This window comes from Carcharodon carcharias, chromosome 6 (assembly GCF_017639515.1).
Source record: "Carcharodon carcharias isolate sCarCar2 chromosome 6, sCarCar2.pri, whole genome shotgun sequence".
In the NCBI taxonomy this organism is placed as follows: domain Eukaryota; kingdom Metazoa; phylum Chordata; class Chondrichthyes; order Lamniformes; family Lamnidae; genus Carcharodon; species Carcharodon carcharias.
Genome location: NC_054472.1, coordinates 16,540,548 through 16,564,675, shown reverse-complemented (window position 1 = coordinate 16,564,675; position 24,128 = coordinate 16,540,548). Strand labels below are relative to the sequence as shown.

The window sequence follows — 24,128 nt, the reverse complement described above, 5'->3', positions numbered from 1 at the left end:
GCTACAGTTACAGGACAAACCTGATACTTTAAATAAAATTTAATATAATGAATACAGTGGAGATAGTTTTGAAAAATTAATCAAAGAAAATATGAAAGTAATTTCCTTGATTTCATAAAGGTGTCATTTTTTTCTCTCAAATTTATTTAATCCCAACCATATTTTAACAGGCTCGCAAAAGGCTGGGGAAAAATGGAAAATGGCAAAACGACCATTATGTTACTCCGAAACAAAAACAGATAATGCTGGAAAATCTCAGCAGGCCTAACAGCATCTGTGGGGAGAAGAAAAGTTAACGTTTTGAGTCCTTATGACTCTCCATCTTAGCTCTGAAGAAAAGTCATACGGACTCGAAACGTTAACTCTGTTTTCCTCTCCACAGAGGCTGTTAGACCTGCTGAGTTTTTCCAGCATTTTCTGTTTTTGTTTCAGATTTCCAGCATCCGCAGTAATTTGCTTTTATCAGTATGTTACTCCTATTGGAAATAGGAAGCAAATATACTGCAGTTAAAAAAAACTGTACTCTTTCCACTAAAACGGATTAAAGAGAAGCTTCTGGCAAATAGAGTTAGCTCAACTTTAAAAATGCATAGCTCTGATGGAGACCAACTTGAACAAATCAGGGCGGTCAGATTCCGGGCTAGAAAATCGGAGGCTCCCCCTTCCTGGGGAGTGGAAATTCAGGGATGAGGTGGGGGGGGGAATCAGGAACTGAACCCAATAAAATGCCTGGAAGGTGCAAAGGGGAGAAAGCCTAGGGGGGCGAATTTGGGGGCAAGCTGAAAAGTCCGCTTCAGTCAGAGTTTAATACATCTCAACAAACAAACCAGGCAGTTTATATCTCGCTAGCACCGGAAAGATAAACTCTTCTGTTTCTGATCCCTTCCCCCTGCCACTCTCGCGGGAAGTTATATGAGGACTTTTTTTGTGTGTGTGAGCTAGAGTAGGAGCCGGGGAAATTGAAACTTTTCAAGCAAGTCCCGAGGAGTCAGGGTTCACATTTGCCCACGGTTTGCAGAGGGAGATTGTGTGAGCAGGTGTTTCCCCTGCTCTGTGCCCTTGGTTGTTTGCCATGTCGGTCTGGAGTCGTTTGTGGTGCTCTGCGGCCGCTTCGGGAGCCCAAAGCCAGGCGACAGCTCGCTGTAAGCTCCAGGGAGCAGCCCGTCGCTGCAGCCGAGCCCCGCACGTACCAGCCAGGAGTGTCACAACAGCTGGACAGGGGGAGGCAGGTGAGTCTCCCTTGGGTGAATGGCTCCGCCTCAAAACATCAGGCAGCACCCGATAGGATTGATACAGCGCCTTTCACGACCCCTGGACCTCCCCCCAGGACCCTTTACAGCCAGTTAAGTATATTGGATTACAGGTGGCTCTTTGTCATGGAGGTAACGCGGCAGCCGAGTCGTGCACAGCAAGATCCCACACTGTGATTAATGACCGCCTGGCCTGTTTTAAGGAGTTGGTTGGAAAGCTAAACGCTGGCCAGGGCACCTGGGGACATAATAAATATGAGCAGGAGGAGGCCATTTGGCCCATCGAGCCTGCTCTGCCATTCAGTAAAATCATGGCTGATCTGCTTGTGTTTTGAATTCCACATTCCCATCAACCCCCAATAACCTTTGATTCCCCTGCCAAACTAGAATCTGTCCACCTCTGCCTTAAAACTATTCAATGACACCGCCTCCACTACCTTCTGAGGTAGAGTTCCAAAGTCGCACAACCCTCAGAGAAAAAAAATTCTCCTCATCTCAGTCCTAAAAGGGTGAACCCTAATTTAAAACAGTGCTCCCTAGTTCTGGACTCATCCACAAGAGGAAACATCCTTTCCACATCCACCTTCAGGACCTTATATACTGCTATCAAATCACCCCTGACTCTTCTAAACTCCAGTGGAAATAAGCCCAGTCTGTCCAACCTTTCCTCATAAGACAACCCACTCATTCCAGATAGCAATCTAGTAAACCTCCTCTGAACTGCCTGCAATGTATTTACATCCTCCTTTAAGTAAGGAGACCAAAACTGCACACAGTATTTGAGATGTGATCTCACCAATGTCCTGTATAACTGAAGCATAACATCCTTATTTTGTGTTCAATTCCTCTCATAATAAAGGATAGCATTCCATTAATTAGCCTTCTTAATTGCTTAATGTACCTGCATACTAACTTTTTGTGACTCATGTACTAGAACACCTAGATCTCTCTGCACCTCAGAACTCTGCAGTCGTTCCCGGTTTAAGTAATACTTTTTTTTATTCTTCCTGCCAAAGTGAACAACTTCACATTTTCCCATATTAAACTCAATTTGCCAGATCTTTGCCCACTCACTCAACCTATTCATATTCATCTGCAAGCTCCTATGTCCTCTTCACCACATACTTTCATACCTATCTTTGTGTTATATGCAAATTTAACTATCATGTGTTCACTCCCCTCATCTAAGTCATTGATATAAATTGTAAAAAGTTGAGGTCGCAGCACAGACCCCTGCGGGACTCCACTTGTCACATCCTGCCAATCAGAAAAATACATATTTATGCACACTCTTTGTCTTCTGCCAGCCACCCAATCTTCTATCCATGCTAATATGTTACTCCTTACACCATGAACTTTTATTTTCTGCAATAACCTTTGATGTGGCACCTTATCAAATGCCCTCTGGAAATCCAAGTACAATATGTCTACAGACTCTCCTTTATCCACAGTGTGTGTTACTCCTTCAAAAAACTCCAATAAATTGGTTAAACATGATTTCCTTTTTGCAAAACCATAGTTACTCTTCCCTTGAGTTTTCAAGTGCCCAGCTATAATCTATAATGATTGATTCTAACAACTTCCCCAGGACAGACGCCAAGCTAACTGGCCTATAGTTTCCTGTTTTCTGCCTCCCTTCCTTCTTGAATAGAGGAGTTATATTTGTTACTTTTCAGTCTAGTGGAACCTTTCCAGAATCTAGCGAATTTTAGAAAATTAACACCAGCACATATACTACCTCATTTGCCACTTCTTTTAAGACCCTAGGATGAAGTCCATCAGGACCCGGAGACCTGTCAGCCCACAGCTCCATCAGTTTGCTCAGTACCGCTTCCCTAGTGATTGAAATTTCACCAAGTTCTCCTCTCCCTTTCACCTCCTGATTTGCAGCCATTACTGGAATATTTTTTGTATTCTCTATAGTGAACACAAGCAAAATATCTGTTCATTTCTTCTGCCATTTCCTTATTATCTACTATTAACTCCCCACTGTCACTCTCTGGAGGACCAACACTCACTTTACTTACTCTTTTCCTTTCTAAATACCTGTAGAATCTCTTGCTATCTATTTTTACATTTCTAGCTAGCTTCCTCCCATACTCTATTTCTCCTGATTAACCTTTTAGTCATCCTCTGCTGTTCTTTATCTTCTGACCAATCATTTGAACTGCCACTCATCTTTGCACAGTTAATGCTTTTTCCTTACTTTTACTGCTTTCCTTAGCGTCTTTAGTTAACCATGGATGATGGGTCATCCCCTTAGGATTTTTCTCCCCTTCTTCCACTGGTGCTGTGGGATCTTTCAGATCCACCTGAAGGGAGCTTGGTTTCGTTTTTAAAAATTCTTTCATGGGATGTAGATGTCATTGGCTAGGCCAGCATTTATTGCCCATCCCTAATTGCCCTTGAGAAGGTGATGGTGGGCTGCCTTCTTGAACCGCTGCTGTCCACGTGGTTTAGGTATACATGTTACTTTCTCATCCGTTAGACAGTATTCTGGCCCTGTTGCACTCTCTTGGTACTGCACCAGAGTGTTAGTTTATATTCTGTGCCCAAGTACCTGGAGTAGGGATTGAACTTTCTGACTCAGAGGTGAGAGCTCTACCGATTGAGCTACTGCTGACTCCAAGAAGAATTTTGCTCTGACACCACACAGAAATAGCCTTTCTGTATTTAAATGGGTTTGCAGTCTGCAATAGGATAATGTCTTCTTTATGCCCATGAAATAATTTATTTGGTGCCTGATTTATCCTGTTTACACCACAAGGAAGATTGCACAACAGTGACCTTAAAGCTGCTGATGCAACCTTGCCCAGCCAGAATGCATTCAAAACATTGAGAGGTGAATGAACGCAAGTACTAGATAAAGGAGCTGGTGCACAATTTATTTCCCTGGGAAAGGTTTGCGAATCAATCATTGCGAAAGAGCAAGCCCAGAACATCCAAAGTAGGGTTGCCAACCATCCAGGATTGGCCTGGAATCTCCAGGAATTGAAGATCAATCTCCAGGACACTGCTGTGTGCAACCCTGGAGAATAATCATCTGGACATTAAAAAAGATTGAGTTTTTTTGTCATTTCCTTTGACTGTTTCACTTTACCGTATATAAAAATGTTGAAAATGGGGGGAAAAAAGGCTGTTTGGTTGACAGGCAAGCATCATCCAATTGGGTAATGAGTCTTTTTGCTTTCCAATTGGCGTAGGAAGGCAGTACGTCACAAGGATGGATGTGTTAGCTGGATAATGGCTGGAGCATGAGGGCAAATCATGTAATGAAACCTCCAGGAATACATTTAATCAGCTGGCAACCCTAATCTAAAGTGCTTTATAACCAATGAAGTACTTATGTATTATAGTCACTGTTGAGTTGTAGGCAAACAGAGCAGCCAAGTTGTAAACAGTATAGACCCAATAAACTGTGGCGCTATTAATGAGCAGATAATCAGCTTATGGTGGTGTTGGTTGGGATAAAAACAAAAAATTGCGGATGCTGGAAATCCAAAACAAAAACAGAATTACCTGGAAAAACTCAGTCTGTTGAAGGGTCATGAGGACTCGAAACGTCAACTCTTTTCTTCTCCGCTGATGCTGCCAGACCTGCTGAGTTTTTCCAGGTAAATCTGTTTTTGTTTTGGTTGGGATAATATTGGTCAGGACAGTGGGAAAATCCCTTGGTACTTCTTTGGGGAGACCATCCTGATGGATTTAGCAGTCTGCCTGTCCATGGTTTAAACAGCAACAGTTTTGCATTTAACGTTTACACAGTCCCTGCATGGAAAAGGGGTGGGTATTGAATCTGTGAACGAGGGTTAAGCAAGGTGAGCCAAAGCTTAGTTGAAGGGATGTGTTGCGAGAGGATTTTTAAAGAAAGGGAATTCATAGTTGAATTACTGGTTCTGGCTGACTTGCCTTGCAGAAACTATAGAAATTTACTGCTTATCCAGAAGCTCAATGCTCCGTGCCAATGACTGGACTTCCCTGTAAACCTGGTCTTCAACATGCTTGACACATCGGCATCTTGAACCCCACCCCACTGGCTACATTCACTCCAAATACCTTGCTGTGGATCTCCTTTGATATTGAGAGAACTGACAACAGCAAGAAACAGTACCGTTTTAGCAGTTTATTGTGTTGGGTGTTCGGCGGTCCGCCTTTTTTACAGGTAGTGTTCAGTTGTCCTAATGCTTGTGAATATAGACAGGTTTTGAGGGAAATTTGCAATGCAGATAGGTGGCCAGACAAAAAGAATAGCCTAATTTGTTACATGATAAAAGTAATTTTTAAATTGTACCGCAACTGAGGCTTATCAAAGGGACTTTAATGGAAGTCTCCTCAATAATACAGATTGTTTTGAACTATCGTTGCAATGATTTTAGTGGATTGACGCAGGAAATGTGGGACCACAATGTCAAGCAGACCATTTGTCAATAGTGCTGGTTGTGAGATTGAGGTGTTGGGTATGCAGAACAGGATGCCATTAATATACTCATATAAACTGACCCTGTGTCAATTTGTGCATAGCAAGCTCTCACAAACAGCAATGTGATAATGACCAAATAAAATGTTCTTGTGATGTTGATTGAGGGACACATATTGGGGAGGCCATTAGAGATAACTCCCTCCTCTTTTTAAAAGAGTGCCATGGGATCTTGAACATCCACTTGAGCAAGTAGGTCTGCCTCATCTCAAAGACAACACCTCCAACAGTGCAGCACTCCCTCAGTATTTCACTGGGATGCCAGCCTTGATTTATATGCTCAAGCTGTGGAGTGGGACTTGAACACAGAATCTTCTGAATAGGAGACGAGCCTGCTACCACCTGAGCCATGGCCAACATTCACTCCATACTTCAAAAGCGATGGTGTGAAAGATGGAGCAGAGGCCATTGCTGGTGATGCATTGGGGCAGGTAGAGGTGGATCCATTTGAAGACAGTTATGTTTGAGAATAGATGGGGAGGAGAGGTGTGGAGGAGGAATGTGTGATTAACCTTATTGAACACTACAGAGGTCAGAGCTAGAATTCTGGATGACTTTTGTTTCAGAGTAGTTTGCGACTTCTGAATAAATGTTTCCAGGAAAAATGGGACAGCACAGTTTGATCCATTATCTCTTTTGGAAATGCCACGAGATATAATTTCAAAGGATAAAAAAATTAGTGTGGGGTGTGCCTTTCTCTTGTGAGAATGTAAAAGTGAAAATTTACCAAGTATAATGTGTACATCAAATTGTTCTGTTTTGTAGCTGGGAAGAATTATGTAATCACTGAGAAGAATGGATCAATTATGACCATTGGGCTTAACAGGCCTGATGTAAGAAATGCTGTCAACAGGATCACAGCACTACAACTATTGGAAGCATTCACTACATTTGAGAGGGACAAAGCATTGACAGCGGCTGTACTATATGGAACAGGTTTGTTTATTCAGACAAGCGGATCGCCGGCTCCTTTGCTCACAGATAATCCAGGACCTGAGGCTCAGTTCCTGATGCTACTTACAGTCGCATTGTAGTTTGAATGCAACAGCCCATCACTGCCACACAGCAAATAGATCTTGAAGCAAAGGCAGTGTTGTTTATGATGTTAGTAGGCTAATAATCCAGCAGAATATGTGTTCAAATCCCACCATGACTGTTTGTTTGAGGATTTGAAGTCACTTCATAATTGAAACAAAAACAGTATCAGTAAAAGTGGCCATGTTGGAGTGTCATAGCAACTCAACTGGTTCACTAATGTTCCTTATGGAAGGAAAGTTGCTGTTGTACATGTGCCTCTCGTCCCACACCGACATCATTCCCCTCTGACGCTGGCACAAACATCTGTCTTCTTCACCGATTTATGTTTCAACCTCATTCAGAACAGCAAAGTTAACTCAGAATTGTCATTAAAGGCAATTCATAATCGGATAGCTTAATCTGTATCAAACTGAAGTAATATAGCCCTGTTAGTTTTGAAGTTTTGTGCCTTGGTTGTTTGTGAATGCTTTGCCTGATTGTCACAGCATATTATGAGTATTGTAACTTCACAGGAACAGGGTGAACATATTAGACACATTTCTCTCATAAATATTTCACAGCCTGAGCTGTAACTCCCTGGTCAGAAGTAGGGCAAAAATTCCTCAGAATTTCTCAACAGGGGCTGCAACTTTCAGCACCGAGGGAGCAGGAAGAGGCAACATTATCAGCCAGGAAGGTGGACCTGTGTGGGGAACTTCTTGCAAACATTATTAATAATAGAGCACATAAGAATAACAATTTGTCTTTATATAGTGCCTGTCATGTATGAGCGTTATTTGTTCACTAGCTAGTCCCTAATTGCCCTTGTTCAGAGGGCATTTAAGAGTCACATTAGGCAAGGACAGCAGACTTCCTTCCCTAAAGGCATTGTTGTCATTAGATCTTTAAGTCCAGATGTTTATTGAATTCAGATTCCACCATTTGCCATGGTGGGATTCAAACCCAGGTCCCCAGAGGCATTGCTCTGTGTCGATGGATTACCAGTCCAGTGACAATACCACTATGCCACCACCCACATAAAGAGCCATTAGCATAGATGACCAAAAGCTTGGTCAAAGAGATAGGTCTTGAGCAATAATTTAGAGGAGGAGAGAGAGGCCTTGAGGTTTGGGTCAGTGAGGCAAAGGAGATTGAAGATGAGAATGAGCAAAGTTTTAGTGATTTTGCCAGAATTCTGGAGGGAGATGAGGAAGAACTTTTTTAACACAGCGAGTGGTAATGCTGGAACTTGCTGTCTACGAGGGTGGTGGAAGCAGAGATGATCAATGATCTCAAAACAAAATTGGATGCACACTTGAGAGAAATTAAATTGCAGGGCAACAGGGATAGAGTGGGGGAATGGGACTGATTGGATTGATGTGAGCCAGCATGGATTTGATGGGCTGAAGGCCTCCTGTATCATAATGGATGGTTTTTAATGAAGGCAATAGGGGACATGCCTGCTGGCTGGAGAGCCCTACGTCACCTCTTTTCAGAAAGACCTGTGGATTTAAGTGTCAATCAGCCACTTAATTGGGCAGTGGTGAGCCTGCCTCAGGATTGAGGATCCCCAGGGTGGAAGTTCCACCCACTGAGAGTTGCCAACCAATCAGAGGTCAACAGCTCTTCATCGCTCAGCAGCGGCACTGAGGATGTGGTGGCTACTCCTGGTACTACACCCACCCAAGGAGAAGTTTGGGGGAATTGGTTTGGGTGATCGAAGAAACCCGGATGTCAGTGCATATTTTTTTCTACAAGATCCCACCCAGGCCTGATTGAACAGCAGGGCATCCGGTTGGGAAAGGAGGTCTCCAGATCCCCAACCAAGCGGTGGGGGAGGATGTGCAGTTCTGATCCCAATCCCAGGGGGATGGGAAGGGGGTTGTTTTGGACGGGATGGTGGTCAGATAGCAGAAGAGAACGTAAACATGGGAACCGGGAGGTGGAGGGGGAGAAAGGGCAATACTCCTGCTGGTCCAGGAAACCCAACCAGCCAGGGCTAAACCGGAAAGCAGATTAAATGTGAGGCTGCCACCCCAACGATAATATTTAAATAGCCAACCTACCATCTGAATGTGGGTTTTTTATTAATGCTAAAGGTGCTATATAAATGCAAGTGGTTTTTGTTGTTTGCTGTCCATCCCTTGTCTCCCCCTTGTTAAACATGAAAGTGAATGGATTGGATTCAGGTTTGAGATTTTTTAAAAATTTTTACATCTCACCTGCCCTAAACCGGGTAAAGGTTTTGAGCTAACACAAACACTCAGCCAGCTTAAATCAGGGAAGGTCTCAGGCAATTAAGCCATAAAGCCTCTATGTGAATTACACCAGGAGGTCTGTGTATATACAAGGCATTCCTTAATGGTGTTATAAAATCATTTGAAAACTCACACTATTTAACACTGAGATAAAGATGTCACATCTCCCCATTTGTGTGAAAAAACTTGAGAGATGCATGATGGTGAGAGACTTTCTAGAATGTGTCACTCTGCTTCATTGAATACAAGGAGACTTTGCTTTGAAATCAAGATATAAAACAGAGAGCTTTTGCACACGTCCAGTCTGTAGTAGAATGGGTTAGCAAGAGCCGAGGCTCATGGTCTGTATGAGAGGCCGTCATTGGCTGATGTAGTTTTTGGTGAAGACCATAAGATGTAGGAGCAGAACTAGGCCATTCGGCCCATCGAGTCTGCTCCACCATTCAATTAGATCATGGCTGATCTGATAATCCTCAACTCCACTTTCCTGCCTTTTCCCCATAACCCTTGATTCCCTGACTGATTAAAAACCTGTCTATCTCAGCCTTGAACATACTTGACGACCCAGCCTCTACAGCCCTCTATGGTAAAGAATTCCACAGATTGACTACCCTCAGAGAGAAGAAATTCCTCTTCATCTCTGTCTTAAATGGGAGGAGACATTAGGAGATGCTTTCTTTGTGTTTGCTGGCCTTCTCTCAGCAACCTTTATGTAGCAGATTTAAAAAGGGCACTTTTACAGGTCTATTTTGGGGGGACTAGTCAGTTGACTACAAGTTATTAAAGATTCAGCTAGTTCCTTGGTATATATTTGGTGGCACAATGCATCCCAGCATTCTTTTAAGTGGAACCACAACTTTCTAATTCAGTTTGCAGCTTTATGACTCAGACCTAGTGGAGCTGACCTCCATGAATGGGAAACCAATGAAATTGTGTTGGCTGCCATCTTTGAGTATCATTCTCATCTGGCGTTGACACTGCAGAATGGATAGTGATAGCACTGGATAGTGAACAGAAGCTGATTTTACTCCTTTCTAACTGGGGACACTTGTGGCTAAGTGTAATGGTCCAACTAAATCAAATGTGAACCACTATCAAACCAGGGGCTAACTGGTTGATGTGACCTTGTACAGCATTTACCCAATTAGCTCAATATTGGATCCTTCCAATTTCACTGTAAAGTGCAAATGCTTCAGGCCTCGGGTAATTTGATTTCTTAGAATGTATAATCTATAAAAATAAATGATTTTAGCAGAACCTTTTGATTTGGAAGGGTAATTTATGCAAAAGAAAGTAGTTCGGAGTTACAATCAGATGAATTTCTGGTTACTAACCTGAAGGGACAGTAACTGAGTGTCCTGCCTGTGTTTTTTTAAGAAGTTATTTAGCCCACTTTAAACTCCAGGTTCCTCGCCTACATCCAACCTTGCCTCCATGTCATTAAATTGCACGTTGAGATAAATGAACAGCCAAATGGGGAAGTATGTGTGTGTGTAGTTGCTGATTCTTTTCTGATTTTTGCAGGAGGTAACTTCTGTGCCGGTTATGACTTAAAGGAGCTGCCTCAAGCTGCAGCATCCACAAAGCATGACCAGGATGTCACGAAGGATCCAGGTCCTATGGTGTGTATTGTTGAATGCAATTGCACTTTAAACACTATTAGCACATTAATCTTCAGTTACCCTCATGATCCTAGTTAACTCACAAGATTATATGTTATATGCTGGAGACTGACACCAACCTTCCATAATGTCAACAACGACTTGCATTTAGAAAGTATCTTTAATGTCCCTGTGAAGTGCATTCTACTACATTATCAGACGAAATTTGACACCTACGCAAACAAAGGTATTATTATGATGGGCGCTTGATCAGAAAGGTAGGATTTGAGGAGCATCTTAAAGGAGGAGACAGAGGTGGAAAGGCAGAAGTGGTTAGGGAGGGAATTTTAGAGCTTAGGGCCTTGGCAGCTGAAAGCATGGCCACCGATGGTGCAGCGATTAAAATCGGAAACTCAAGAGATCAGAGTTGGAGGAGTGCAGATACGTCGGAGGGCTGGAGGAGATAACAAAGCTGGGGGATGGGGTGGAGGCGAGGTCATGGAAGGATCATCACACTGTTTTCCATGTCTGCTATAGCAACCAAGATGAAAATCAGATGATAAACTTGAAGCTAGTGGTTCGGTTCTGCGAAATTAAAATTAAAACCTGATGTTGGTCTTTTGGCTTACAATTCTACTTCTTTTTTGCTTTCAAATAATGTGCTCAAAGCTGAAAAAAATTGTTCTTCAGCTGTGAGCTGTGGTCTCGCACCAATCCATTTGCTGCAACAATAAAATGAAATCTATTTTACATGGAATTTACAGCACGGAAACAGGCCATTTAGCTTATACCAACGTTTATGTCCCGCACAAGCCCCTTCGACACTTTGTACATATTTCTGTGCAGTTTTGTCACACGGTGATCTCTGTTCCTCACTTTCCTTTGTATACTCTGGTCAGTTATTTTAAAAAAGGCACTGCAACCTGTAAAGACAACAAAGGAGAAAATGCTGGAAACATTGTAGTGGGGGGGGGCAGGTGGTGGGGGTCACCTGGCATGTGTGGAAGGAACAGGACAAGTTGCTGATTCAGGTGTGGACCCTTCTCTCCTTATCTGAGACATTAACATGCCTGACTCTTTACCATTGCTGATTAACTCTTCACAGAGTCAGTGTTTGTGATTAAAAAAAAATTCTCCTCATCTACCCTCTGGCTTTTTTTGCCAATTATTTTAAATTTGTGTCCTCTAGTTTTTGACTCCCCCTGCCAGTGGAACTAGTTTCTCTCTATCCACTCTATCAAAACCCTTAATAATTTTGCGTTGAGGAGAATGAACCCAGCTCCTCTTTTCTCTCCAAATAACTGAAACCCTGCAACTCTGATACCATCCTAGTAAATATTTGCCGCACTCTCTCCAAGGCCACAACGTCCTTTCTAAATTTAATTAAAATTGAAGTAAAGTCTCTGTCCATGACACAGCCTTCAGCAAACAGGCTATGTAACCTGGAATCCTTCTCTCAAATCTTTTTGCCTTGCGACCTCTCTCCCCTTGTTCATGATCCCCTGCAAAATGTATCCTCATTGACTACACCTTTAATCACTTCCTCTCTCTCCTATTTCCTGTTTTGTGTCAACTGTTTCCTACTATAAGATATGTTGATTAATTTATGTATAACGTCACCTAATTCTGCCCCTGCCTCAGCTCATTTGCTCCTGAAACACTCATCCATGCCTTTGTTCCTCCTAGACTTGACTATGCCAATGTAGCCCTGGTCAGCCTCCCATCTTCCACCCTCCACAAACTGAAGCTGATCCAAACCTCTGCTGCTTGCATTCTAACTTGCACCAAGTTCCGTTCGTACACCGCCCTGGTGCTCACTGACCTTCGTTGACCCCTGCTGAGCAATGCCTCAAGGTTACAATTCAATCCTTGTTTTCAAATCCCTCCGTGGCTTCGCCCCCTCAAATCTTTGTGATCTCCCCCTGCCCTTCAAGATGACTGCACCTGCCTTTCGCACATCCCCAGTTTTCTATGCTCCACCAATGGCAGCCATGTCTTCAGCCACCTAGACCCTAAGCTCTGGCGTTCCCTCTTTGAACCTCTCTACCTTCCTCTCTCCTTAAAGATGCTCCAAAAAAATCTATCCCTTTGACCTAGCTTTTAGCCAAGTGTCTTAATATTTCCTTGTGTTGTTCAGTGTCAAATTTTGTTTGATATTACTCCTGTGAAATGCCTTGGGACATTTAACTAGGTTAAATGTGCTCTATAAATGAAAAGTATTTTTGTTGTTTCTACATAAATGGAAATGGTTGAGTGCAAAGCACTTTAAGTACTTACTGATCTGCTGTGTATTTCTGAAATTTTGTTTTGTTTTACCCCAGATAAAAACTTTCTGCTTTTGACAGGGCCCATCCCGCATGCAGTTTTCAAAACCAGTGATCGCTGCTGTGAGTGGATATGCTGTAGCTGGTGGACTAGAACTCGCTTTGTTGGCTGATTTACGCGTGGTGGAACAAAGTGCTATCATGGGAGTATTCTGCAGACGTTTTGGTACGTTTGGAAGCTGAACAGAAGACTTTATCCTGTTTCGTTCACAGCGGCACAGTAGCTGCATAAAATGACATCTCTATTTCCCTCTCTCAGGTGTTCCACTAATAGATGGAGGCACAGTAAGGCTGCCAAAGCTAATTGGATTATCCAGGGCACTGGACCTTATTTTGACTGGGCGTCCAATCAGTGCGCAAGAAGCTTATGAGTTTGGGCTTGTCAATCGAGTCGTCCCAGCTGGTCAAGGTTTGTATGATCCTCAGTTTTAAAAGGAAAATGAACTAATTGCAGTAATATTATTTGCCACTACTGTCATTACATCTCCTTTAGAAAGAAGCAAGCAGTCATGTCCAAGTTAAATTTTACTGGGGAGAAGAAAAGGACTTGACTAGTATTTGACTGAATGCCACTTAAGTTGTAATGTTGAAACACTGCCCAGTGCTATCACTAAGATTTTAGTAAAATACAATGATGAGTGTGTGGAATTCTCATTCTTAAACTAAAAACGTGGAAGTGCAATTAGTTTTGTCCTTCCAAATTTAAGTTTTTTTGAGTTGCTCTGAAATATAAAATTTGCCCATACGGTATATTTTGCTTGACCTGGGACTCAGAAAATTCTGAGTACAAATATTTCTGCACATTCTATTTTTCAGATCCTGATTGAAAACATGGCAGCGCAGTTAAAACTGTCTTGCTTCTACTCAGTCCAACTTCTCCACTCATCAGCACTTTAGTCAGATGCTGCGCCTCTCTCCAACTCTGGAGAGAGATACCAGCTGGAGCAGTAACAGCACCATTTACACTTCTCTAGATACTGCTGTTACACAGTAAACATCTACTCTGCTCGCGGAGTCATATAAACCAGAGACATTTCAAGTACTGGTCAACAGAATGTGCTGACTTTAACATTGGCTATTTACTGTACTAGCTGGTAATTATTACAGTGAGATGAGGCAAGGCACCAGCACTTTACATGCATGTTTAAAATGTGAAGGAGTAGTGGAACTGACATTGGAAGCACTGGGGCTTAAATGAGCAGAGAGATAGAGACAGACAATTAACATTTGTGAACAGTTTCACAGCACACCAGGGTGGAGTGCTGATAGCGATCTGGGGTGATGAGTCGAGGATAACACTCATATTAAAACAAGCCTAAAGCATTTCGGCTTAATATTTTCCTTTGGTGTAATAGATCAAATATGCTTAGTAATACAGTATTGTTTATGTAAATTCTAATTGAGCAATTCTTAACTCTGGCAAAGATATGCGAGTGAAGAGTTACACACGGGTTGTTGACACAATGGTAGAAAATTATTTAAGATCGGCTGCAGAGGAGACTCCAGAATTCAAATTTTAAATTCTGATGTACCAGAGGCGCAGAATGCAAGGTCCTAAACATGCCCATGGAAATCTTGTTTCTCTTTCCCCAGTTTTGTTAACATGCCACTTTTTCTCATTCCCACTGTAGTTTATGGTCAAAGTCACGTAAGGCTTGACACACTGACCTCTTGCTGCACCAGTGAGACTGCTTGTGGTGAGAACAAACATGCACTTTACTGTGACTTTCACATAGAGAGCTTCTTGCACTGCCAACGTTTGACTCAGCTGGGAAGGAATGTTGATGCTTCACAATAGTTCACAATAATAAAAGAGCGATCGCCCCAGCCCTGAAAATCAGTGGCCTGGAAATTAACACTGTGCGAATATTGAGAACACTAGATAGATTCTGGAGGGCATTCACCCATGTGATATTTTAATGGGCAGGGTGACCAGCTTAAAATAAATGGGTTAAAACCGCCGTTAAAATGGCAGGGTGAGGAGTTCGTGGCGCACGTTTGAAGAGTTTTTGTCTGCCTATTTTCACAGAATAATTTTAAGGCCAACATGGCATTCCTATCCACGCCGTCACATGTTTACATTGCTGTTTAAGGTGTCAGGAAAGTATTGCAGTGTCACCAAGTATGGATCAGATGGAATGTTGGCTTATTTGTGCAACCAAATGTTTGCACATAGCCCCAAGGTTTAGATATCTAAAGACCTGTGAGGAACTGCAATTATTTGAAGCTAACCTTGCAAAGTGCGGTAAATCATAGTAATCCCATGACAATTTTTGTTTCCTGTAGAACCATAGAAAAGTTACGGCACAGAAAGAGGCCATTCAGCTCATCATGCCTGTGCCGGTCAGAAAAAGAGATAAAAGAAACTAGCCGCTCATTTTAAACCCACTTTCCAGCACCTGGTCCGTAGCCTTGCAGGTTACAGCGCTTCAGATGCAGATCCCAGTACCTTTTAAATGAGTTGAGCATTTCAGCCTCAACCACCAATTTAGGCAATGAATTCCAGGTACCCACCACCCTCTGCATGAAAAAGTTGTCCCTCATGTCCCTGCTAATCCTTTTACCAATCACCTTAAATCTATGTCCCCTAGTAATTGACCCCTCAGCTAGGGGAAACAAGTCTTTCCTGTCTACCCTATCTAGGCCCCTCATAATTTTGTACACCTCAATTAGGTCACCCCTCAGCCTCCTCTGTTCTAAGGAAAACCACCCTAGCCTATCCAACCTTTCCTTGTAGCTGCAGTTTTCAAGCCCTGGCAGCATTCTTGTAAATCTTCCCTGTACTCACTCCAGAGCAATTATGATCTTCTTTTAATGTGGTGACCAGAACTGCACACAAAATTCCAGCTGTGGCCTAACCAGTGTTTGTACAGTTCCATCATTACATCCTTGGTTTTGTATTCAATACCTTGTCCAATAAAGGAAAGCATTCCAGATGTTTTCTTTACCACCCTAACCACCTGTCCTGCCATCTTCAGGGACCTGTAGACATGCACTCCAAGGTCTCTCACTTCCTCAATCCCTCTCAATATCCTACCATTTATTGAGTATTCCCTTGCTTTGCTTGCCCTCCCCAAATGCATTTCCTCACATTTTTCTGGATTTAATTCCATTTGTCACTTTTCTGCCCACTTAACCAAACCATTGATATAATTCTGGAGACAACAGCTATCCTCTTCACTATCAACTACATGGCCAATTTTTCTGTCATCTGCAAATTTCCCAATCATATCTCGCCCATTTATATCCCCTTAGATGTTCTGTATAAGTGCTGTAATTCTATGATTTGGGTTTGTTAGTGTAAACTGTGTGGCCTTCCTCAATGATGACAATATTATGGATGCCAATCCCCAAGAATTCAAGCTAAACGAACACCAATGTACCTTATTTTTAGTAGTTACTTTTTTCCACTTCCTTCTTTGTATCATTGACTGCTGGTCAGTGAAAATGATTGGTCCCAAGCCTTTGCCCGTGCTGTACTGTAATTAGGAATGTGCTCGGTGCCTAGGTTGCCATCATCTTACTCCGTCCATTGGTTTGCAGATTTATAGAATCATGGGGCTACATTTTTGGCCTCCCCCTGGGCCAGGATTGGAGGTGTGAAGGAAGTGTGATAGCCCTGCTGGCCAATGTGCTGGTTTCCTGGCTCTATCCTGCTTCTAGGCCATTTTTCCAGTCGGCCTTGTTAATAGTATGTTAATTATATTGTTAAGATACACAGGTGAAGGGTATTGTTTAATTCAGTACTTTCAGCACATATAAGTAGTGGACCCCCAAAAAGATGTTTTAATTTAATTTGGTACGGTTCCTTTAATTTTTTTTTATTAGCTACAGTGTCCTTTAAAGGGTTATCAATTGGCTTTTCTTTTATTGTGTTATGATCCCAAGCTGAGGTTAACCCTGGACAAGCCTGATCCTGAACCCAGCTTGATAGATCCTAACTTTTAATTGTTTGTTTGGATACGTGGAGAGGGGCTACTGAACAGAGTCACTGGAATCAGCTAGTGAACTTTAACAAAAGCATAAATCATTTATCAAACATAAAGGATGAATATATTATAATACTTCTTCACCCACAACTATACCTTTTACAGATATATACAGATTTATACAGACGAAAGCTATCTTATACTCTAATGTTCACAGTAAGTACACAGTTCATGTAAACCAATTGGTGACCTATGACCAGACACACCACACTCTGAAACCAAGTGACAGATGCTACCTGACCAGATGCTATGGATCTACTCAACTCCTCGCCCACAGATGCTTGTCACACTGTGAGTCAACCAGTCTCGCTGGACTCCGCATTTCACGCGAGGGTTTCCAATCTCTACTTTCCAAGAACTCGCTCTGGAATCTTCTCCCAAACTGACGCTTTCTCTCAGACACCTTCCGCAAGGGTTCACCTCCAGGAATTCAAACTTTCCTTCCAATGTTCCTCTCCCCTGGGTCACCTCATACATTCAAGCTGTCTTCCACACACTCTTTCTCACCAACTCAACCGTCAACAGTATCACTGCTTCACAAGCCCATAGCAAAGAGTTACAGACTTTCAGTTGTCATCTTGGACCTTCTGGCCTCTTGCAAGCCTTTATCTCTTTAAGATTGAAGCTTTAAACTTGAAGCTTGGAGCCTTTCTCTGTGCCTCACTCTTAACTTCACTTAACAGTACCTTTTCCCAGGTTCCTGTCCTTCTTTTGACTAGAAGGTCTGCTTGGGATTTCCTCCTATTCCACTCCCATGGATTTTGGGGTCTTTTCGTTAGCTTGGGACTGGCTATCTGTCCCCTTTTCTCCAGTTTCTCCTGGCAGCTCTTTTCAAAACCAACTGAACTCAAACAGCTTCCAAATCAAACTGCTATTTTTAGTTTCTTCTGTGTGTCTTTGGGCCCCTGTTGCTAGGCAACAGCCCAGTTTCTCTATTCTTGTTCATTTAACTTAGCTGCAACAGTTGTAAAACTCTCATTAGAAATGCAGGCACCTTTTAAAGTGAAACTAAAATTCAATTTGACCATTTCTTAACACACAGATGTAGAAACACAAATCAAATTTAAACATTAAAGCTAAAGCTCATTCCTAACACCTACAAATACAAACAGATCTTACTTAAACTATCTCTATTTCCTAACAATTGGTTTTTTTTGTGAAATGGGCATTTCCAGAAGAGTATAAATAGGGGACAGCTGGGGCATTGGGTGTGTGAGAGCAGTGTTGAGACTGAACAAACTCTCTCAATAAGGAAAAACTTCATGTCTTGGTTTTGACTTCACCAACCGGCTTGGATTCTGCTAACAGGCCTCTGGGTTCCCCAAGGTGGAGGGGCCAGTTTAACTGTCAGGAGGTGACTTTCCACAGCAGGCCAGGGGGCCAGTGTTCAAGACAAGCCTTCGCTGCCTGCCCTGGGTGCAGGGGCAGCCACAGGCCAACCTGTAGTGAAGATCAACCCCACCACACACACACCCACCCCCCCCACCCACCGCCGCCGTCCTCATCACAATTTGGTAGCCTGGCTGCAAAAGCCATTTTAAAATTTTAATTAATTAAATCAACTAAATTAATTTAACTTCCAACTCAGCATCCTGACTTGGAAATATATCGCCGTTCCTTCACTGTTGCTGGGTCAAAATCCTGGAACTCCCTCCCTAACAGCACTGTGGGTGTACCTACACCACATGGACCGCAACGGTTCAAGAAGGCAGCTCACCACCACCTTCTCAAGGGCAACTAGGGACAGGCAATAAATCCTGGCCCAGCTAGTGAGGCCCAAATATTTAAGTTTAAAAAGGTTTGTGAGAGGAGGCTTCTTCATCTTGAAGCTCCCTCTCTCTTGCTTACCTTCCATTACAGCCAGTTGTTCCTTTCAAGCTGAAAGGCCTCGGATTGGCCCTTCAGCATTGTGAGCCTGTCTGGCAGCCATAATTGGACGGCAAAGATGTTTCCAGGACGACTAAGGGGGAGCCCCTTTCAAAATCCCAATGAGTGACTGTTTTTCACATATCGCTCCACCCCCCTCCCCCCCTCCCCCCAAACCTCCCCGCCCACCAGGTTTGGCTTTGGGATCCAGAAACAGTCCCCCTCTGTTCCACACTCCTGGAGAAAAACTCCAGCCAGAGAATCTTACAGCATAAAAGAAAGTCATTCTGTTCACCCTGCCTGTGCTGGCTCCCGGCCTCCTGCTCTTTGCCCATAGCTCTGCAAATGTTTCCACTTTAAGTATTTGATTCCATTTTGAAAGCCGCTATTGAATCTGCTTGCACCACCCTAACAGGGCAGTGCGTCCCAGGCCTTAACAGCTCGCTGCAAGACAAAAATGTCTCTTCACCACTCCCTTGATTTTTTTTTTGGCGATAATCAAATCTGTGGTCACTGACCCTCCCGTCAGTGAAAATAGTTTCTCCTTGTTTACTCTATCAAGCCAGGCACACTTTTGAACAGCCCTGCTAAATCTCCCTTTAACATTTTCTGCTCTATGGAGAACAATCCCAACTCCTCTGGTCTTGCTACATAACTGAAGTCCCTCATCCCTGCTGTCATTCTGGGGGATCTCTTCTGCACCCTCTCCAAGGATTTGGCATCCTTTCTAAAGTGTGGTGTCTGGAATTAGACACAGTACTGAGGCTGAGGCTTATCATCTCTTCCTCCTCCTCCTTCAGGCACCAGGCCCTAAGAGGGGCTTCCATTGGATTGGTCCATGATTACGCTTGGCAAAGCACTGCAGTGGTTTGCCGTTGCCTCCTGCAGCGTGGCTGGCCAAGAAACTCTCCCACTCTTACCGCCTGCCATCAGGCATATTGGACAGATTTTTACAGGCTGATAATCAATCTGTATGAATGAATGCACCTTTGATAGCCATCAAGTCCTGGAGTGGGATGTGGAAATTCTGGCCCAGAGGTAGGGACGTTACCACTGCGCTACAAGACCTCCTCAAGGTTCAACTAGTGATTCATAAAGGTTTAGCATAACTTCCATGCTTTTGTCTTCTTTTGTGTTGACAAAGCCAAATCACGTAGTCGAACTGTCCTACCACCTTTATAGATTTCTTTGTTTGTCTTGGATGTCATAAATCTACCTGTGATCACTGTTCAACATTGCTGGTTTTACAGAAAGAGAAAGGCATAGTTTTTTTGAAGGAGTTAGGAGTGAAATCATTGTACAGTCAACAATTTTCCAGACCTGCAAAGAAGTTCATTCTTGGATTTGGAGTTAAAACCTTATAGACTCATAACTTGGTGCTCTAGTGCTGTGTATATTGGACTGAAAAGGCCTGATGAATGTAATTCCTTCTCAAGGAATTTTCATGAAGGAATTTACTCATGCACTTTATGACATTTTTAGTTAGAAATTGATCCGAGAGGGATACAGTAGTGCTACTGTTCCACATTCATCTTTGCATTCAATGCTGAATTCTATCGTCGATTTCTAGATGTGTCATTTTACTGAAGGCCTTTTCTTTGCAGTTGCTAACTCTTTTATCAAGCAGGTTTGTCCTTCACCCATCCACCATCGAACAACCAGCCTGAATGAAGGCACTCAACATTTGCCATGTCTGACCACTGCACGGCCTGCACCTGAGTTGCCTTATGCTGGTATGTCGGAAGCATAGCCTTCTGTAATGTCCGCTGTGATTCACCATCCCTCTTAAGGACAGGGTTGGATGTCAAATCTCAGGGCGTCTGAAATCCATGGTCAAGTATCAAATATTCACCAATCCTTTGAATTATATGTCAGAGACAATAGCATTTCCCTTAAAAAAGTTATTCCCTAAGAAAAATCCTTGTTCTGTTGTCATGGATGTTTATGTTTGTCAGACCTTAACTGCTGAGTAGCTGCTCTCCATTGTCACCTTTTCCAAATTGGTCTTGTCGATTGACTCACCCTCGTGAAAAGCAGCAAACATTCTGATACATCAGAGGATCAAAATGAGACTCCACTAATTAGAGGCCAGAATGTCTGAACTCTATCCTGCCAAATAATGTAGAAAAAACTGAGAACCTGCTTCACAGATCACTCACCCCTAAGGCTTGGATTTCCCATATCGAGGTGGGAAACTCAAATCGGGAAATTTCCCGGCTTGCTACACCTGCCTCGGTAGAAAGGCCCCCTCCCCCACCACAACCCCAACCACCACCCCCGAATGACAGGATCTTCGTGCTTGGAGTGGATTCAGGATACAGTTGGACCCACTAGCCCTGGATGCTGGTTTAAGGTGGCCACAGAGACAGTCGAGTGCCGAGGTGTGCTGGTTAAAAGGCACATTTTGGTTCTTTGGGAGTTTCTCCCAGTTGTTTGGTTACATTTTAGGCCCTCTAGCCCTCAGTTACGATATGAGGTCACACTTTCCAACATAAAAGAAGTGCCCTTAAGGTCCAACAGTGTTGCAATCCAAGATTTTTTGTGGGCTGTGATCTGTCAACACCTTGATCTTGTGAAGTTGACCCTGTATATACCTTTATACTTGCAAAGTAGTGTCATAATAACAGCACATATGCAATTCACATAGACACAACTCTGCAGCAGTTTCCAAACTGCACTTGTAATCCTCAGGCTATTTACATATTGACTAGTGTGTATGGGAAATTCATGGCCGGGCTTTATCGGCAATCCCCCCCCCCCCACCCCTCCCCCCTCCCTGTGGTGGCTGGGGCTGTAGTGGGCCAGCCAGAAGTCCATTGACTTTTTTCGGAAAATCCCAGCCTCTGTTTTCAATATTTTTAGTTTTATTTGACTCCGCCCCCATCTTCACAAGCATGCTCAGAAAAATGGAATTCTAGCCTACAAGGGATTTCAGTGCCAGAATCTGCCTGAAAGCCGTGTAAATCAATAAGAATGGCACCTGCAGATTCTTTGAGTATTGCTGTCCTGGGACCTCCATTGAAAACATACGAATGCCTAAATATCCTGAAGAAGCACAGATCCCCTACAAACCTGCTTCAGCGATTCCCCTGAATACCCCAGCAAGTTCCATTGAGCTCCTGGTGATGGATTAACTGTTGAAGAGACTGACAGAGAATCTCTTGTGGTTGAAAATACCAAAGCATTCAAATCTGATCTGGAGAAAAAACACACAACTTAAAGGGAAATTGTCAGGAGCTCCTGACTTGCGAGCCAACCATTCCACCACATAAATAAACCATGCTCTGAAGTACTACTTCGGAAAATGTAGCACTCCGTGCAAGTCTGTTTTATTTTTAGGTTTTACAGATGACCAATTTAATTTCCAATTACCAAGATTAGTTCCTGTCAACAAGCAGAAATTCTGGCCTAACAATACTGAATAAAGTTACAAAAAATGGGGGGAAGGGGTGAATTTCATGCTGCCTCTCTGGTTCTGCCATTGGTAGGAGTGTGGCAGAACCTGTGTAAGTGTGGTTTGTCCTTCACACCGACCAAAGTTACAGTGATGGAACAGAACGTACTTTGAGCCATTTTCTTTAGTGAACATTGGAAATGTTTCTGATGGGGAGGCCACGTGTGTTAACTCGGTACAAATCAGTTTCTGTGCACAAACACCAGCTTCTGGTGAAAAGATGGCATTGGCAGAATTATTAATGAGCGGACAGAGTTGTAAGTCAGAAGAGGATATTCCGTAACATATTAGTCCGAATGTTTCTCACTGCCCATGTTGAATTATCCTTTACTTTCTCCTCATGATACAGCTGTTGCTGCCTCACCTGAACCATTTGGTGTCTGTCTCTTCAGTCTCTTGGGTCTCCTTGAGTAAGGAGAGATCTTGAAAAACTAAATGTACTTCACCCCACCACAATCCTTAAAACTTTAGCTGGAGCGTTTTGCAGAACATTCCAAGACTATAGGCACCTGCGACGTATCCTCAGAATTATAGTAGTCTGCCCAGTGTGGATCCTGGTCATTGATTCAACATCATATCAGCAGTACTGAGCTGGTGTCCTTGGACAGTGTGCAGGTGTCAACAGCCATTGCTTAGAGGCCAGCCTTGATCTTCCAGCATTCTCCCAGGCACTTGCTTTTCCGAGCCAAGGTGTGGCAGAATGAGGTGGAATGAGACACTGCCTTAAAGTAAAGGCATTGAGACAGCTGGCAGGAAAGCAAGCGTAAGCATGCATGACGTTGTACTACCTAGACCAGAATGAGCTGACCACCGGGTGAGATGGTATCTTTTCCTGTTACAGACATGGATGGGACTGATGAAGGGATTGCCGATGATTACTTGCTTTGCCATTATCCAGAATGGGCCGATTTTCCATTGTCCTGCCAACTGATGGTTAACCTCCAGGGGAAAACTAATGTACAGGATTTAAGTTTCCCACAATGCGCATTTTAAACACGCATTTACTGTTTGAATAAAATGTGTCTGTACTTCAACAATTCATTTGACCAACAGCTAGATGGCACTGTGGTCTGACTATGAACTCTTCCAACATGTACTTATTTCATTCATGTTTCCTTGCAGCTCTTCAAAGTGCCGTAGAGTTGGCTGAACAGATATCTGCTTTCCCCCAACACTGCATGTGTGCTGACAGAGCCTCTGCTTATTATGGTATGTTTGATGCTTCCTCCTTTACTGAAGGCATGCAGGCTGAATTTGACAATGCTAAAGATGTGATTTCAAAGGAAGCCATCCCTGGTGCAAACAAGTTCATCCTAGGAACTGGAAGACAAGGAAAATTCTCTTAGCTTCTGAAAAGCATGAAGAGATGTGAACCACGGGAAGGATTTTTTTTGCAGGGGCGGGGGATGGTGGTTGATTGGGGTCCTGATCAGCACAGATGGTGCTCTTCCTGATTTAAGGTATCCCTTTCTTCCTGCAGTTGACACAGGTTCAGATCGAAGCAATAATTCATAATAACAACAATTGATGCATTTAAAAAAAAATTCTAACTGAGCAGGGACGCTTCCCAACATCACAGCTGGCTAAAAGTTGTCAGGCGACAGAAAGAGAATAAAATGAGGAAAATTAAATTGGTAATTGCTTTCATTTATTTTCAGTAAAGTAAATGTCAAGTTTGGTTACTTTTGCAAGAAATGGAGGAAAAATCAAAATATTATCATTGAGAATGGAACCTAAGTGGATAAGGTATGGAAGTAAAACAGAAAATGCTGGAAATGGATAGGGTAGAGAGAGAGGGAGAGAAACCATTTCTGCTAATTGGGGGACTAGCAGACATAGTCTAAAAATTAGAGCCGGGCCTTTCAGAAGTGAACACTTCTTCACACAAAGGG

The 24,128-nt window shown here is 43.0% G+C and overlaps 1 protein-coding gene across 1 annotated transcript; it reads left to right on the top strand.

The window, feature by feature from the left end:
* Positions 1-959: 959 nt before the first annotated feature.
* Positions 960-24,098, top strand: zgc:101569 (uncharacterized protein LOC449822 homolog). Its single transcript, XM_041189395.1, has 6 exons — positions 960-1,229; positions 6,493-6,663; positions 10,527-10,624; positions 12,949-13,093; positions 13,187-13,336; positions 23,359-24,098. Exons 1-6 carry the CDS (start codon positions 1,073-1,075, stop codon positions 23,580-23,582), a joined length of 945 nt encoding a protein of 314 aa, XP_041045329.1. The 5' UTR covers positions 960-1,072; the 3' UTR covers positions 23,583-24,098.
* The last annotated feature ends 30 nt before the right edge of the window (positions 24,099-24,128 follow it).